General features: G+C 36.7%; 1 protein-coding gene across 1 annotated transcript in view; it reads left to right on the top strand.

Annotated features, from left to right (window-relative positions):
* The first annotated feature begins 275 nt into the window (after positions 1–275).
* ENAH (ENAH actin regulator) overlaps positions 276–19,441 on the top strand; it is a 73,608-nt gene continuing 54,442 nt past the window's right edge. Inside the window, exon 1 of the mRNA XM_026695679.2 lies at positions 276–741. Coding sequence (XP_026551464.1) covers positions 737–741 — 5 coding nt within the window. The 5' untranslated portion in view covers positions 276–736. The remainder of the gene's footprint in view (positions 742–19,441) is intronic.

Genomic DNA, 19,441 nt, shown 5'->3' with positions numbered 1-19,441 from the left:
TCCGGAGCACTCAGACAGCAGGTTCGAACCGTGCAAGGGGGCTTGTAGCCCGCGACCACCGACTGCCGACGAAGAACTGAAGGGGGGTTACTAACGCCGAATGCACGCAGGAGTTTATAAAGGAACCCGGCCAATCCCCGAAGAACATACACCCAGCCAGCCCTCTGACATCTTTCCAGCCGGCTAAATCGCTATATTCGCCCAGTCCCGCCTGTCAAGCCGCAGGCCACTCTCAGAGAATGCAGACCAGTCAAGGAGGCGTGGCTTCCTCCGCCCCACCCCTTGGCGTCCTCCTGCGTGCCGCGCCTCCTCCTTCTCCTCCCCGCGCCGGTGTGTCTCGAGCGATCCGCTTGCGCGTTGCGTTATTTTCTGCTTTTCCCAACTCTCCCACCTTCCCTTGTTCTCTTCTCCTCCCCGCCCCTCGCGCGCCAGCCTCGCGGCGCTTCCAAGCGTCGGTTTATTCCCTTTCCCCCCCCTCCCCTCTTCTCTCCCTGCCATTCCTTCCCTCCCTCGACTCCCCGCTGTGGTCGGGGTGGGCCAAGCAGCGAAAAACGGAGGGTGCAGGCAGCCGAGTCAGCCCGAGGGTTGCCAAGGCAGGGGACTGGCTGGCGCCTGAAGGGAGACCCCCCTCTTTCCTGTCTTCGGCGCCTACGGAGTGCAACCGGGCCGGCTCATAAAAGAAAAGCGAGGAGCGGCGGGGAAGTGGGGGGAACGCCCCCGGACCTCGAGCAGCAACATGAGGTGAAGTAGGGCTTCTTCGAACGGGAGGAATCGGTGGGGAAGGCGTCTCTCCCTCCCCCCAGCATTGGGCTCGTCCTTTCTCCCCTCTCTCTCTCTCTCTCTGTGTGTGTGTGTGTGTGTGTGTGGTGGTGGTGGTGGTCGGGAATGCTCGATGGAAACCGTGTGCGGGTAAGTTTGAGGAAGGGGCCCAGCCCCTCAAAATGAAGCGAGGGCTTGACTGGGAAACCCCGGCGAAATGGAGACGGAGAGTCCTAATAGGGAAGCCTCGTGTACTATAACGTACCTTGGTTGAGACGAAAGATGCACGAAAGACCCACCATGAGTCGGCTTGGGGCGGGGGGTGTTCCCCACTCCCTCCCCTGCTGGACACGCGTGTTCATTATTCACACTCCCACCCACCCCCGGCCCCCTTAGCCCGGTATCTGGCGATGAATTTCTATTTCCCCAGTGGTGTGTTTGGGCTTCCTTTCTCTCTCGAAAGTGGGGGAAGTTTGAGTGGAGGTTAGTCGGTGGGTGAAAAAAGGAAAGGTGCCGCTGATGCTGTGTTCCCCAGGACCGATGGCTCATTTGACATGTTCAGCTTTTGTTGCATGAGCAGGGTCGTATAAGAGGTATAGGGATGATAGAAGAAGACGGAGGGAGGTGAGGTCATTGCATTGAAAGGAGTTAAAAAGCAGCATTTTTGAAAACGGGAGGGAAGGATCGGAACCGGAGGAGGGAAGATTATGAGGCCTTGGCTGTTTCCCGAGATTTTCTGTGCATTTAAAAGCAAAATATTTTCCTTTTAGATTGTAACCGTTGTTTCAGAATATTAGATGGAGGAATAAAAAAGTAAACCCCCCCCTTTCAAATTGATGTGTGTTGCATTGCAGTAGCTCATATTGGGTTTTTCTTTGTGTGATCAATAAATAGGAAAAAGTCACTGACATAATACCCCAGCAACGGTATGTATTTGCATGTAGAATTTTTAAAGGGGCCCCATCCAAAGCGTCATTACTAGTCGGCATTCTCTTGTCTTCCTCCCCCTTAACATGCCGGGATTCCTTTCATTTTGAAATCTTTTTTTCCCTGTGTATTTTGCATTCTGTGACCACCTCTCAGGCTTTGACGCAATACCTAGAAATGGGACTTGTTAGGCTCTACATCAGCTCCCAGGAAACTATCTTCTTAATATATGTACAGTGTAGGTTAGCTTTAAATTAATCTTTCTTTCCAGATAGTGGACATTATTTTTATAAAATTTATGTAAATGTTGGTAAGCTTTTATAATACAGTAAGATTCATATAATACAGTCTAAAAAGAATTTGACTCTACATAAAATTTAAATACTTTACCTTTTAAACTTTCTCTCCCAAGGAATTAGTGCCCTTTCTCCCACCATGAGAGCTGTATAATCTTCAAAACTTCTGTTAACAAGATGCCAGGTTACTTCTTTTGATTCCTACTTTCTGCTTATAAGTGCAATATTCTGGCTGCCATTGGCTGCCCTGTGTGTGCTTTGCGGTGAATGCTTCTCCAAGTTATGTTTTTTTAGTATTTTGAAAAATCAATTAACTGTATTGTACTTTTTGACAATACAGGATATTTTTATGATTAAACAAATTGAATATATGTCTTAAATGTTTGGTATCTTTAAAACATTTCAGTCAGAATATTTTGGTGTTTGTTTTTTTAATACTTTGTGAGGTTATGGCTAGATACTGCAAAAATTATTTTCAGGAAGTTGTGTTGCTTTTGAGATTTCAAATAGGGTAGCCACTATTAATTATGGGGTGTGTCTATATAATGAACACATGGTTAAAAAGAAGTATTAGTATGTGCTCCAGTAAATACCATGTATTTAAGTATATGTCAGCTTATTTAAACAAATTATATTTCTTGTAAATAATGACTTTAGAAATTACCACAATGTCTATACAAAATTGGCTTCCTTTATTAGTCTGCTAATCTGCTGCCCTATTTTCTTAAATTTTGCTCTATTAAATGCCTCTGAAAAATAGACTGTAAATTCATTGGATTTATTATAAGTATGATTAAGAAGTAAACACAGATTATCCTAATCCAAACAAAGGTCTGATATTTTATGGCTTTTGGCCAACTGCAGCATTAAATAATGCTGCTTATTTTGGGGTGAATTATCTTATTGGATTCTCTCAAGTGGTCAAATTGATTTTTAACAATATCACCTTTCCAGATTTTTCACAATGTAATCTTTCTGCTATTTATTGAGAATAGATATTCCTTTGATATGTAACCTAAGATAATTAGAAATTCCGTTCTGTGAAGAGAAATTGAAGAAGCTGGGTATATTTAGCTTTAGGAAAAGACAACTGGGATATAGCTTGGTATGTGTGTTGGTGGTGGGGGAGATATGATAGCATTTTTTAAATAGCTTGAAACAATGTCATATAGAAGAAGACTGCAGGGCACTTAATAATTTAAGTTATATTTTCCTAACTTATTAGGAGAGTTAAGTTATAAAGAAAAGTACTTGGTTACTCTATATTAAATATATTCAATGTATCTGACATGAATAAACAATAAAGGAAAGGTAGGCAATCTAGAATGCTTTGCTTTGGATTCCTGTGTTGAGGAGATTACTGGACTTGATGGGATAACTTTGATTTTGTTCTGTTCTACCACCACCACCCCAATAAAATTGGAACAATTGTTTAAAATACTGATGAATACAGTTAACTTGTAGAATAATTTTTATTATATGCTTATATGAAATATGTGTTGGTAAGGTTTGTCTATTCTTTCAGCAAATAATGAAATCCCCTCTTCTGGCGTGTGTGTGTGTCTGTGTGTGTAATGTAGCAACTTTGGTTATATTCTTTTAGGACGAAGGCACCATGAAAAACCAGGCTATAGTATTTATAGTCAGTCTGATGTGCTGTGATAGGCAGCAGGCTACTACAATAAAATTGGAGATATTGCTCTTTTCTTCCTTGTCCCAAAAGTGTTCAGGAGGCAACTGGACTTTCTTCAGCTCTGATTGGATGATGGGGAATGGAAGGATTTATATTTCTTGCAGACAGCTGGTCATTTGCATTTTCTTGGAGAGTAGTTGAAGCCATTCTCCACCATCCAGTCAGAGCTGAAGAAGCTTCTTGGATGAGAAGCAAAACATCTTCAAAGAAAAACAAGAAAGTCCAGTTGCTTCTTGAAAAGCACCTTTGGGCCAACCATGACCTGGATGACCTATGCTCTGAACAAAAACTATTATAGGAAATACTCGTCTTACAACCATTTGTTTACAACAGCACTGAAAAAAGTGACTTACAACCATGGTCAGGTGATCAAAATGCAAAAACCTGGCAACTGGTGTGTATTTATGACAGTTGCAGCATCTTGGGGTTATGTGATTACCAGTGTTTGGGAGGTGGGTGGGATTATATCAGTCATTTCTATCCAGTACACTAAATTTTATTCAGTTCAGTGCACTGAATTGTATATGACAGGATTTTGTATAGGACTTGAATTTAGGACAGGACTTCAGGAGTTAAAGACACCCTAAATTGCTCTGTATTTCTTTGAAATAGTTTTATAGTAAGTTGGAACCACAATCTCTTTTGACCATTAACACACATTTGCATAAACAAGGAATTATATTTTATACACACACACACAGTATCATAAACAAGGGATTTATATGTAGATAATTGCTGTTAATTATTTAAAATGACTTGTGGAAAATTATCATTGCTGCCTTTCAAAACTTTGTTTCAATCTATGTTGTATGCAGCTGCTCTTGATAAGGCTTTGAAATAAGAATGGTTGTTGAAAAGAGGAAATGATTATAAATAATCTGAAATATTTACTATCGTAGGCAGTTTACAGTATATGAATTGCTATTAGGGTTAGGGTGAGTGGTGTGTGTATAATTTTAAATGTAAGCTTACACTGGAATATTGGTATTAATAATTGATCTTGAATTCTACTTTCAATATAGCAATAGTACTTAGATTTATATATCACTTTATAGTGCTTTAGAGCCTTCTCTAAGTGGTTTATAGAATCAGTTTATTGCCCCCAACAATCTGGGTCTTCATTTTACCGTCCTCAGAGGGATAGAAGGCTAAGTCAACCAGTCAGAATCAAACTCCTGGCAGTCATCAGAATTAGCCTGCAATACTGCATTCTAACCACAGTGCCACCATGGCTCAGTAGTTAAAATACAATATGGTATATAGAATATGATACAATTTCTATGTATTTATTAAACTTTGAATTTAAGCAACACTATAAATGTGTACATTGCCGCTACAGTTATTCAATATGTTAAAAAGAAAGTATTTTACCATTACCTTAATTACAAAAATAATGCATTATTCTGTAACAAGTTTGTTAACTAACATTGTTTAAATTTATTTTGTAATGAGAGAAGTAGAAGTAAGTACATATAAATGCGGGGGGTGGGATTTAACATTGTTAAAATTACTTATGTGTGAATCAAATGCTTTCTCTCGGGATAGAAATAGAATGCAAATGAAGGATAACACTTCTCAAATGCAATCAAATTTGAGCAAGAACTCATTATCAAGTAGTGATAGAGATAGGAAGCAGTTTTTTCCCCACTATTGTATCCTTTTGATGTCACCGTGCAGTGCTTTCTTAAGTAATATTTGGCTTTTTAAGATCTGTTTCACTGGAGAGTTGACAGAATTTCACTGTAGAATATAATTATCAAGAAATATTTTTGTATTCATAATTTTGAGTTCAGACTTCAGATAGCTTAGTTTGTGGGGTATTCCACATCATTATTTGATCAGATTTAACTAAATAGCTTTAAATTTCTTGATGACTATAAAGTAGTCAGTTGATGGGCTACTTGTTTGCTCAATTCTTATTTTGTAGGGATTTTTACATCCAGTAAGGAAAGGATCTGTTAAACAAATATATTACTGGAATATTTATGAGCTGTTGTTTAACTTTATTCTATGTTTCTTTTGAAACATTTTAAGAAAAACTATTATGGCTATTGTTTGAATATGATAGAAATTGTTTTCTAGATTTTGAAAATACCAGATTTGGCAAGGAAATTTAAAAAATTTAAATTATATTTTACTAAGGATTACTATGATCAGTTTGATTTATTTAATATTTAAATAAGGTATTACAGGCAGTAGCAGAAGCAATGCACATAGATATATAAATATTTGTAAATTTAAAAATGCCAATTTCAAGTCATACACTCAGGGTAAAAACTATAAACTAAATCAACATGCCCTTTGAATATAAGTATTTCAGCTTCTCTTGATGGTTTTATTACACAAATAATTTTAGTTTCTACTTTGAAAAAAGATTGCTTATTTTAAATTCAGCAAACTGTCAAAATAGCAATAGCACTTAGACTTATATACCGCTTTCCACACGGTGTCATATTGAACAAATTCCATTTTTTGTACCTGTTCATCCATTTTCGTCCAAGTGTAATATAATTTAATGGAGCGTCTGAGTAGAAATCTGATTTAAGGGTGGTAACTAACAAATAACATTTTGTGGGACTAGTTATCTCATAAATCGAAACATTAAGTAGTAACAGATATTAATAAATTTGCTGAAACAGATTGTTTACCACTTTGTTTACAATTTTGTGTTGGCAGCTTAATATATCCTTCCAGATGGTAGGGAAATCAATAAAGAATTAAAGTCAAGATTTTTGTCCCTTTCCTTTTCAGTACTAGTAATAGAGGTTTTAATAATGTGAAGTCAGTACACTTATATGTAAGCATAATTATGAAGAAAGTGTTTGGAATATGATCTCTGAGATGATTTGGTTCAAAATTTGATTGAATGTGTTGAATATGCCTTTTGGATATAGTCATTTTTGTATATGTTATTTTTTGGTATCCTCTTTAATGTTCATTTATTATAAAAGTTCACTGCCACTCGGCATTTTTTTTAACCTCTTGATAATTGCACCTCTTTTTCAGAAGCAAAAGTACACGTAGTCCTCGACTTATGACCACAATTGAGTCCAAAATTTCTGTTGCTAAGTAAGACATTTGTTAAATGAATTTAACCCCACTTTATGACTTTTCTTATCACAAATGTTAAGTGAAACACTGCAGTCGTTAAATTAGTAACAGCTAACTTAAGCATTGACTTTGCTCATCAGAAGGTTACAAAAGGTGATCACATGATCCTGGGACACTGCAGCTATCATAAATATGAGTCACTTGCCAAGCGTGTGAATTTTAACACACTCTGATGCTAAGGAGTTCTACTCCCACTCCCCACCTGAAAAGAAATCTGTTCCAAATGCAAAACACAAGCAGAGGAGAGGAGTTTCAGTTTCAGTTTCACAGCAGCAATCAGCTTTAGTACCGAACAGTTGAACTAAGCCATGCCCAGGCTTCTTGCTGTCTCCTTCTTGCTCACCAGCAAATGCTACTTCAGTTTCCAAACAGTCCTCAATTCTCTCACACAGACAGATGAATACCGATGGATGCTGGTAGACAGAGGCACAATTTTTTCCCCTTATTTCCCTCCCCAAAAACTAAGCCCACATAGTTTCATAGCGAAGCATGGGTATAGAGCTAGTAAAATATATAGGTAGAAGTGGTCTTCAGCCATCTAGTTTAGCAGTATTTCCTTGCGGTATTTTTACAAAACTTAATACGCTGCTCAAAAAAATAAAGGGAACACTGAAACAACACAACGTAACTCCAAGTCAATCACACTTCTGTGAAATCAAACTGTCCACTTAGGTAGCAACACTGATTGACAATCAATTTCACATGCTGTTGTGCAAATGGACTAGACAACAGGTGGAAAGCATAGGCAGTTAGCAGGACATCCCCAATAAAGGAGTCGTTCTGCAGTTGGTGACCACAGACCACTTCTCAATTCCTATGCTTTCTGGCTGATGGTTTGGTCACTTTTGAATGCTGGCAATGCTTTCACTCTGGTGGTAGCATGAGACGGAGTCTACAACCCACACAAGTGGCTCAGGTAGTGCAGCTCATCCAGGATGGCACATCAATGCGAGCTGTAGCAAGAAGGTTTGCTGTGTCTGTCAGTGTAGTGTCCAGAGCATGGAGGCGCTACCAGGAGACAGGCCAGTACATCAGGAGACGTGGAAGAGGCCATAGGAGGGACCCATAGGACCTCCAGCAGGCTACAAATGTGCATGTGGCTGCTCAAATGGTCAGAAACAGACTCCATGAGCATGGTATGAGGGCCCGACATCCACAGGTGGAGGTTGTGCTTACAGCCCAACACTGTGCAAGACGTTTGGCATTTGCCAGAGAACACCAAGATTGGCAAATGCACCACTGGCACCCTGTGCTCTTTACAGATGAAAGCAGGTTCACACTGAGCACATGTGACCAAACGTGACAGGGTCTGGAGACGCCATGGAGAACGTTCTGCTGCCTGCAACATCCACCAGCATGACCGGTTTGGCAGTGGGACAGTAATAGTGTGGGATGGCATTTCTTTAGGGGGCCGCACAGCCCTCCATGTGCTCGCCAGAGGTAGCCTGACGCCATTAGGTACCGAGATGAGATCCTCAGACCCCTTGTGAGACCATATGCTGGTGTGGTTGGCCCTGGGTTCCTCCTAATGCAAGACAATGCTAGACCTCATGTGGCTGGAGTGTGTCAGCAGTTCCTGCAAGATGAAGGCATTGATGCTATGGACTGGCCCGCCCATTCCCCAGACCTTTATCCAATTGAGCACATCTGGGACATCATGTCTCGCTCCATCCACCAACGCCACGTTGCACTCCTGTCCAGGAGTTGGGGGATGCTTTAGTCTAGGTGTGGGAGGAGATCCCTCAGGAGACCATCTGCCTCCTCATCAGGAGCATGCCCAGGCATTGTAGGGAGGTAATACAGGCACGTGGAGGCCACACACACTACTGAGCCTCATTTTGACTTGTTCTAAGGACATTACATCAAAGTTGGATCAGCCTGTAGTGTTTTTTTCCCACTTTAATTTTGAGTGTAACTCCAAATCCAGACCTCCATGGGTTGCTAAATTTGATTTCCATTGATAATTTGTGTGTGATTTTGTTGTCAGCACATTCAACTAAGTAATGAACAAAGTATTTAAAAAGAATATTTTATTCATTTAGATCTAGGATGTCTTATTTTTGTGTTCCCTTTATTTTTTGAGCATACATATTTTTTTAAAAAAACATCAGTTATCTCACTTTTAGATACAGAGGTCATGAGGTTGCATATGGAATTGTGCATTATTACGGATAGACATATGTTCTCTAGAAATAATCATTAACTGGCTGTCTAGCTATAAATCTATACTATCAAGCAACTATTCTTTATCAAATTGAAATTGGCTTTACTCACCCGTAAAACCAATGCATAGGATTAGTATGCAGACCTTGTTGCTAAGTTTTATGCTAAAGCATAATTTTTTTGTTCAGATGTGGTAATATCTGAACCAAGCAAGTTCTGACAAATTAATTATGGTAAGTATACTACTATGATGAATTTGATATAAGAAAACTTTATTTCAGTGTTGAAACTATAGAGTGATAATATTTAGATTATCTAATAAACTTTTCAAGTTTGGACGAAGAATAGACAGATATTTAGGGTGTTTATATCAGTTGGGAACAAATTGTTAAATTCTATATTTTTATGCTTTGGTGCAGGAAAGGAAGACAATAAGACAATTTTTGGACTCTTGCACTAGATATTTCTATGCAAGAGTTGCTAAATTTGGCTTGCTTTGTTCTACCTTTTCATGGGGAGTCAATAGATTTTCTTAACTGATCTTGTCAAAGGAATAAGCAAAATAAAATAGCAGTCTCAATTTTGGTTGGACTCCCAGTACGGCACAGAAGTTGTAGACCTGAAACTAAACCTAACTGCAAATAGGGAATTTTAAATTCTTTATGTGATGCCTAATTTGATAGACTATAATGTACAATTGATCATCAGAAAATGAATAACTCATAATTTGAAGATTTTATGCATTATTTTCAATATTATATGTTGCCTAGTCAAATAATTTGGTTAAATATATGAACTAAATGGTAAACTATTGTGTTTTGTTAGCAAGTGTAGCTTTATAATATAATTAGGTCTATTTTTCTATGATAGGATAGGCAGGGTCATGACTCATGTTCCTAATAGGGCAGTCCATTCGAAACTGGGCCACAGAAGTGCTGGGTGAGTGTGTGGTGTGTGCGCAGTGCTACATTTATGAAAGTCGCACATGCGCAAAACCATCCCTGCTGCTGCCTCCACCTTTCCAGAAAGTTTGGACACTGCTGGCTTCTCTACAGCTTTGAATTATTTGTAAAGCAAATGTGCTTTAAAAAGTGGAGTTTGGGCAAAATGCTACTTGAGGTCATGATCCTGATGTTTCTTCTGTAGCTCCCAGTATTTTTTTTCCATGGGTTACCTGCAAGTTCCCTCCAGGTCCTGTGGGTGTCATTGCAAGGAGTTGCCTTCCAAAAGAGATGTAGACAATTTTTTGGCTTCTTATCTGGAAAAGCTCGGATGAACTGGGCTAGCTGCCTGATCACTGTTCTCCACCTCAATCTGCTTTTGGAGGCATACAGTCAGTTCATCGTGTTTTTCCAGAAAGCCCACAAGTAGTCCATTGTCAACTAAACTTTTTTGCAGTTCATTTGTGACTTATTTGCAAATCTATCCAGGTTTTTGTGTAGTTTAAGCAGAGATTATTATTGATCTTTAACGAAAGGGGAAAAGTAATTTTTTAGGGTGGAGATCTGGTCCAATGGATCCTGTTTAAAGCCTCAACAAAATGTGAGAGCTTTCTGATAGTCTTGACCATGTTTCATCCGCAAAACCTTTAATAGAAACCAAAGATGCTTCAATGTGCTGGCAAAGATGTTTCAATGTGGAAAAGTGCCTCAGTCTAAACTAGGCCTCATTTCAATTTGATGCATCAGGTCTCTCCCTCCCCCCCCCTTTCTCTCTCTCTCTCTCACTCCCTTCCAGGCACTTCAAAAATGGATGGATGGATGGATGGATAGAGAGAGACAGGTAGGTAGGTAGGTAGGCAGGCAGGAAGACAGACCTTTGGGCTGGATGTATGGATAGGTAGGTAGTTAGATAGATCTATGTTGGCAGATAGGTAGGTAGGTAGGTAGACAGAAAGGCAGGCAGGTAGGTAGGTAGGCAGGAAGGCAGGCAGACAGACAGACCTTTTGGATGGATAGATGGATAGACAGACAGACAGACAATGCGACAGCGGCAGCACTTTGGGAAAGTAGAGCTACTTTCCCAATGTGCTGTTGTGGCCGCATTCAACGTGCTGGCTCCACAGGCTTATCCCATTGAGCCCCCTGCACCGCTCCGGTGCAGCAGTCAATGGGGTGAGCCTGCAGGGCTGGTGCCTCAAATGCTCCCCCTGCCTCTTGGCTCCCCCTGCCAGCCCCCTTGACTCTTAGCACTCCCTAAGGCATCCCCCCACCCCCCAGGGGGTGGTACCCCCCACTTTGGGAACCACTGTTCTAGAAGATTCAAATTAAATAGGAGAGTTACTTTATTTAAGATTCTGTTAAATATTCATAAATACCATTTTAAAGATCCAAATGGTTTTTATATTCTAATTTTGTCAGCCTCACAAAATTTGATAAATGCTTAAATGTAATGACATCTCAATAGGAATAATTCTTGAATCTAAAACATCAAGTAAGGAAGAAATCAGAAAGTAATTTAAAATAGGTAAGGAAACACACCACAGGAACTATGCATGATATTACTATAGAACATTGAAAGCTTGACCATTTCCCTTTCTCTCCTTCTTATACCGAAGGGAATCAAGGCCAACCTTGAATTTCTTCTTCACTCCCTCTTTTTATAACTGTCTGGTTGGTTCTGCAACGCAACAGGACAGACACAGACTCCAGAGAGTAATTGGGACTGCAGAAAAAATAATTACTACCAACCTGCCTTCAATCGAGGACCTGTATACTGCACGAGTCAAAAAGAGGGCTGTGAAAATATTTACAGACTCCTCACATCCCAGACATAAACTGTTTCAACTCCTTCCCTCAAAACGACACTGTAGACAAGAACAGTTTTTTTCCCAAAAGCCATCACTCTGCTAAACAAATAATTCCCTCAACACTGTTCAACTATTACAAAGTCTGCACTACTATTACTGTTAATCTTCTTATCACCCATCCCCTCCCACTTGTGACTGTATGACTGTAACTTTGTCGCTTGTATCCTTATGATTTATATTGATTGTTTCCTAATATGATTTGATTGCTTATTGTACCCTATGACTATCATTAAGTGTTGTACCTTATGATTCTTGACGAATGTATCTTTTCTTTTATATACTGAGAGTATTTGCACCAAGACAAATCCCTTGTGTGTCCAACCACACTTGGCCAATAAAGAATTCAATTCTGTTCTGTTCTGTTCTATTCTATTCTATTCTATTCTATTCTATTCTATTCTATTCTATTCTATTCTATTCTATTCTATTCTATTCTTTCAGGGGTAAACTTACCTTTTTGTAATGGCTAGTCTGTATGTTTTTTCAAGACTCACCTCAATATTCTCGTACAGCAACTGTCAAACAGACTTCAAATCAAATTCTTGTATATAAGCTTGCATCTCTTTTCAATTTTGATTTTAAATGCACTTTTAGCAAAAATATTATTACCTATTTTAAAAAATCACAAGATTAACATTTCCAAAAATGATGAAATGGTGAAATTAATAGTAAGCAATGTTGAAACACATTTATGAAATGCTTTGATGCTTATATGCCCTACAAGCCTCCTATTTTTCTAGGTCTAGGACATATAGGTCTACTTATAACAATATGAAAAAATATATTTTTGAACAAACAACAAGAGAACTTCATTATCTGTCTGCTCACTCTAGTAAACTAGGACTAATTCTTCTTTATTCTAAAGTTATATTAACAGAATAATGCAAGTCATTCCATCCTTTTAACCATCTGATAATTCGGGTGGTCCAGCCTTTTTTTTTTTTTTTCTCAAACTGTTAAGCCACTCTTTCTGATTGTTTCCTCAGCAGCATCTTTTACTGGTGTTCCACAAGATCATCAGTAGATTCAATTATGTCATCTAAATGTTCTTGAACCATAATTGTTTATGGATTGATTAAAAAAAATCTAAACCCAAACCACCATTATCATGATAAGGACCATTATCAGAATATATAACTTATCCTACCAATACCAGACATTTTTTTTCATCATATAAAATGCAAATCCCTGAACAACCAATCAACATTGTCCTATAGCTTTTAGAACACACTTATGTGCTTAACACATCTATAAAGATTCTCAATCATCCAGATCATGGTTGTCCCAAACATGCTTTTCAAAAGGCTATTGGACTTGGTTTTTTCTTTGAAGATGTTCGCTTCTCATCCAAGAAGCATCTTCAGTTCTGGGAATTGAATTGAAGAAGCTTTTGGATGAGAAACGAAAAACAAACAAACAAGAAAGTCCAGTTGCCTTTTGAAAAGCACCTTTGTGCTTAAGATTATGTATGTCTTTAATATATCAACATAACAAGTCTTGAAAGGTAATATAAAGCAATAGTGAAAGCTTCCCTTGATGGCATAATATATATACCACCAGAACTACAGAAACTCTAGCTGAGAAAAGACAACATGTACATTTGTTGAATTGTCCTAGAATTGGGAAATATATTTACATCATTGGTACATCAAAATAAAAGAGCAGTTGTTTTATATATTTGGAATACAATTAAAGCCAAGCAAATTTATACAGATGAAGAAGGAAGAATATTGATGGTTGAAATAATAATAACTCAAAAGTACTTTTAATTGCAATCTATGCTCCCAATAATCAGCAAGACCAATTTTATAAGAAGCTACACAATAAAATAATTGAACTGGAATTTGATAAGATTTGCATCTTTGGAGACTTTAACGCAATTATAAATACAGAACTGGACTATAAAACACAGAAAACAAACAAGAAAAATAGAAAAATACTACCCAAATCTTTTTTTAAGATGATGAAGGAGCTGAGTATTAAAGGTATCTGGAGAGAATTGAATAGCAAAAATAGACAATTTCCTTTTTCCTGAATAGACATCTATCATGGTCAAGAATAGATATGATTTGGATGTCAACAGATTTAATACCTAATATTCAGGAAGCAAATATTGACACAAACATTTGGGCTGATCACAACCCAATAAGGATTAAATGGAAGGGATAGAAGAAAAGATTAAGATGGACTTTGAATAATTCAGTCTTGAAAGAAAAAGAATTTATTAATAACCTGGAAAAAGTATTGGGTTTTCTTCTTTAAAGAAAATAAATCAGGAGAAACCTCATTACAAAATGTATGGGGCACCATGAAAGCATATACCAGAGGTGTGATTATAACTTATACAAGAAGAAGGAACATTAAAAAGAGACCAACACAACAAACTTTAGAACAAGAACATAAGAAACTAGAGAAGGATTTACAAAGATATCCACAGCACAAAAATATCAAAAATCAAATAGATATAATTAAACACAAAATTGGACTAATGGAAAAAGAAGAACTGGCACAAAAGATTAGAGGGGTTAAACAGAACTATTTTGAAAATGCAAGTAAACCAGGTAGATGGCTAACATATAAACTGAAGAAAGAAAAAGAATAAAAAAGAATACCATAATTAATAGATGAAAATGGCACACTATGTTATGAATATGAAGAGAAGAAGCAATACTAGAAAACAAAGTACAGCAATATTTACAAGGGGCAGAATTACCGAGAATACCTGATGAAGTAAAGACCATGTTAGATGCAGGGGTGAGATTCTAACAGTTCTGTCCACCTCTGTAGAACCAGTTGCTCCGAAGAGCAACAGACATAGAACCGGTTCTATGCTGGTATTGTGGCCCACCTGGCTGCCCGGGCTGTTACCTGACCTTTATTTCCTGCTTTTTCAACTGCAGCTGCTTTGTGCGACACAGCTGCAGTTGAAAAAGCAGGAAAAAAGGGCTTTTCCAACTGCTGCGCACTTGCACGCAGCGCTGCTCAGCTCTCCGGGCAGCTCAGCAGGTTGTAAATTGCACTCGCATGACTCATGCATGTGCACATGACGCTAATAGACAGAACTGGTAGTTATACCAGTCGGATCCAATCCCTAGTTAGATGAGAAAATAACAATGATGGAACTGACAGAAGCAATAGACAAAATATTGGAAAAGCCCCCGGCCCGGATAGGCTACCAGCTGAATTTTATAAGACAATACAGGAAGTAATCTCTTCTACAATGTTGGAAGTATTGAATGAGGTTTTGACAAAAAATAAAGTACCTGACTCATGGACAGTGGCATATGTTACACTTGTACTCAAAGAAGATACTGACCCACAACAAATAAAAAATTATAGACCAATATCTCTGCTAAATGCTGATTATAAAATATTTGCTTCAATAATGGCAAAAAGACTAAAAAGATATTTAAACTATTTTATACACTCAACATCAAAATGGATTTCTGCCGAAGAGACAAATAAAAAATAATATGAGTATAATATTGAATACTCTGGAATACTATGAAAACCACTCAGAGAAACAAATGGCATTAGTGTTTTTAGATGCACAGAAAGCATTCGATAATGTGAATTGGCAGTTTATCTTGATGCAACTGGTGGTGATGGGTTTTGGAGGCAGGTTCAGTAAAGCAGATATATAACAAGCAAGCAGCAAGAGTAATGATAAATGGAGAACTGACAGAAAACTTTAACATTCAAAAAGGAACCAGACAAGGCTGTCCGCTATCCCCATTATTGTTTGTACTGACTTTGGAAGTTTTGAATAGGAATATTAGGAAAAATGAAGAAATAAAGGGAATGAAAATAAAAAAGGAAGAGTATAAATTATAAGCTTTTGCAGATGATTTGGTCTTTATATTGGAAGAACCATTGGAAACAGGCCCTGAGTTGATTAGAGAAATAGAGGAGTTTGGCGAAGTAGCAGGATTGAAAATAAACAAAGAAAAAACAAAAATCTTGGCGAAAAATATGACAGAAAAACAAAAGAAAGGATTAATGGACAAATTAAATATTCAAATTACAAAAAAAGTAAAATATTTAGGGATACAAATGACAGATGTGAAACATTTAAAGAAGATAATTAGGAGAGATTACTACAACAGATTGCGACAGACTTGGAAAAATGGAAAAAACTTACAACTATCTTTAATAAGTAGAATAGCGACAATTAAAATGAACATATTGCCAAAAATATTATATTTATTCCAGATAATTCCAATAAGATTGAAAAAGAATACTTTGAAGATTTAAATAAAATGATGCTGAAATTTATCTGGCAGGGGGAAAAAGACAAGAATTAAGATAAAACTACTGCAGGACGCAAGGGTGAAAGGGGTTTTTGGATTACCCAATTGGGAACTATATTATCAGGCAACAATATTGATGTGGATGAAGGAGTACATTGTATTGAAAAATGCCAGATTATTAACACTAGAAGGGCATGATTTACAATTGGGATGGCATGCATTTTTATGGTATAAAGAAAGTAAGGTACATGGATATTTTAGGTCACTACATTAGGGATGCTTTATTAACAGTATGGGGAAAAATAAGAGACTATCATTATATGAAAATACAAGTCTGGTTATCAACGTTAGGAGCTTTTACATATCCACAGCTTTTTAAAAAGGAACACATTATTAGATATGAAGAAATTTTAAATGAAAAGGGTGAACTCAAAGCAAGAATTAGAGTTACAAGGGTAAATATAAATTGGTATTCGTATTTGCAAATTCATACAAGGTATGAAAAAGACATTAAGATGGCTGGGTTTTATAAGGAATTGACTGAATTGGGTAAAATCCTAACAGGCACTGAAGAGAAATTGATCAAAAAATTATATGGTTATTTATTAGGAGTGAAATTAGAGGAAGAACAAGTAAAAGAATCAATGATTGCGTGGGCAAAAAACTTTGGAAATGGAATAGACTTGGATAAATGGCAGATATTATGGTCTAGAAACTATAAATTATGTCAACGGCCTATAAAGAGAATTTGTGTAAGAGGTTTTACAGGTGGCATCTACCCCCAACGAGAATTGCCAAGATGTTTAAAGATAAGTCAGTGAAGTGCTGGAAATGTCAGAAGTCACCAGGATCTTACTATCATATGTGGTGGACATGCACAGAAGCCAAAAAGTATTGGACTAGAATACACATGTGGCTGAAGAAAACGATAAAGCAGCCTATAGACTTAAAACCAGAGACATTTTTATTGGGAATTTTGCCTGAGGGTTACAACAAAGAGTTAATGTATTTGATTATCAATGTATTAACAGCAGCTAGGATTGTATTTGCACAAAATTGGAAAAAAAAGAAAATTCTGATGAGGAAATAATTAAGAAAATAATGGAATGTGTAGAAATGAGTAGATTGACAATGGCAATTAGAGAACAAGAAGAAAAAGTTTATTATAAAATTTGGAATTTATTTTATGAATGGCTGGATAGAAGAGTAAGAAATTGAAATACGTAAGCACAATATAATATATAATTACTGATAAACGAATGAGTTAGAGTAAGAAAATGAATGTGAAATATATCATTGAAAGTCAATAATTACAATGTTAAGGATAATATAATAAGTGATACATGTGATGTAAAATATTAGAACAATTATAAATATATCTAAGTAAAATATGTATGATAATGTTATTATGTGCACAAAGAAATATGTACCCAACTGACACGCTATTGAACAGAAAGAAGATTTTATTTGTTTGTTTTTGTTGTTATAAAAATAAACTTTTTATAAAAAAAAATTCTAGCTGAGAACTCAGGTGTAGCCAAATTTATTGGTACTCCATTTTTTCTCTAAAGAATCTCAGTTTGCCATGAAATAAGTTGAAACTGACTCAGATGACTGGCATTCGCCATTTTGTATTCCATAGTCCATAGAGCAGACCATTTGCTTTTGATGTATGAATTAACATATTCCTCTGTAGTGCAGAACTTACTAACAGATTTGGAAATGTTTATTTGCAGTTATTGCTGCCCCAAGGTCACATTAGGAAAGGAAAAATTTCACATACTTTTGCCACAAACTGATATGTAACTTTGTATCATTTCATCAATAAATAAATAAATAAGTATATTAGCAACAGCACTTAGACTTATAAAACACCCCATAGTGGTTCACGGCACTCTCTGGCCAGTTTACATTGTCACATATTGCCCCCAACAGTCTGGATCCTCATCTAACTGACCTTAGAAGGATGGAAGGCTGAATCAATCTTGAGCCCAAATGTTTTTGACTCATTTGTATAATTGGATTATCTAATTTTGGACTGGGAGAGGGGAAGCAGTTTATGTTTGAGGTCATATTTATGCAGAAATATTGAAAATTCAAATGGATTCATAAACCTTTATAAGTATAATTGTAGATATGTAGTTTTATTACTGGTACAGTTAACATAGATCAACCAATGATCCTCATTACTATGCCCTGAGCACAGCTGCAGAACTTACCAGATCAAGATTTCGTTGTTTCTTGAATCTACAATTATTGGACATGAAGATAGAACTGGTGAAATTCCGGAATTTCTGTAGTGTCAGGTTATTTGGCTTTAATACAGATTTTGACTGTCATTCCGTAAAACAGAAATTTAAAAATATTTAAAAACAAACAGTACCTAATTTTGATTTATGTGTGGCTTGTAAGCATATTTAGTAGAAGACATTAAGAAGTAATTGCTAACCTTGTTTCAGAAAAAAATTGCTTGCCATTATAGTTCAGTATTTTGATTACCTAATAAATTCTGAAGTTCTTTCCAGGAATCTTCCCCAGTGTGAAGTTTTCCAGAGGGGTTGAATTTAATCATCTCTAATCACCTCTCAGATATCTTAGTTACATGAGCAAGATCTGCTTAACAGCACAGATAACAACTTCTAAAATAATGAAATTATTACTCTTCAGATCAGCATGACAGTGTTTGAATTTTAATTCAGTTCATTTGTAAAATGCATAGTGTTTAAATGCAGTATCTGTCTTTTGTTGCTAAATCCAAATTTAATGTGTAGTATTAACCGTTTCTTCACTGCTAAATATAATTAGAAATTACTATTGAAATGAGGTTTTGGTTATGGTTTAGGGTGCAGGCTAAAAATATTGAGAACACATTTTTGATAGCTAGATTGTAGTTTGGCAGTGACATCAGCGTTCAGGCATTGTTACAAAATAATAGGCTTGGCTGGTGTTGTTTTAAAAATTTGGTTACCTTTATTTTGGGTATAAAGATATTGCTAGTGTACTGCATTAGTTTCAATATAAAGATAATATGTGCCTGAGGAGCTAAATAAAATTGTACAATAGAAAAGAAGCAGACGGTGCCATTTTCGGATATGACATTTCAAGAATTGATTTAAAACATGTTCTTCGTGTATGCTACTATTTTTTTCTTATCACAGACTGGAAAGAAAATGTAAAATATTCAGAAAAAAATCTGAGAAAAAGTTTTGACTATAGTAGTTTTAAGAAATAATGAAATTAGCTTAAAAAGTTTTAGTTTTTTTAAAGTAATTTTGCATATTCTGAAACGGTTTAAAATAAAATTTCAATAATACAAAATATAAACATTACAATATTACAGAATTTATAACTTTTTGCTACCACATAATTATTTTGTATTTCATTCTGAAATATGCCTTGGATCTTGAAGTGCCAGTTAATATAGAAAAGGCTA

Source organism: Pseudonaja textilis, chromosome 1, assembly GCF_049901715.1.
Source record: "Pseudonaja textilis isolate UNSWEBS1 chromosome 1, rPseTex1.2, whole genome shotgun sequence".
Classification (NCBI taxonomy): domain Eukaryota; kingdom Metazoa; phylum Chordata; class Lepidosauria; order Squamata; family Elapidae; genus Pseudonaja; species Pseudonaja textilis.
Note: the sequence above shows the minus strand (reverse complement) of the source record. Positions and strands in the feature narration are given on the sequence as shown.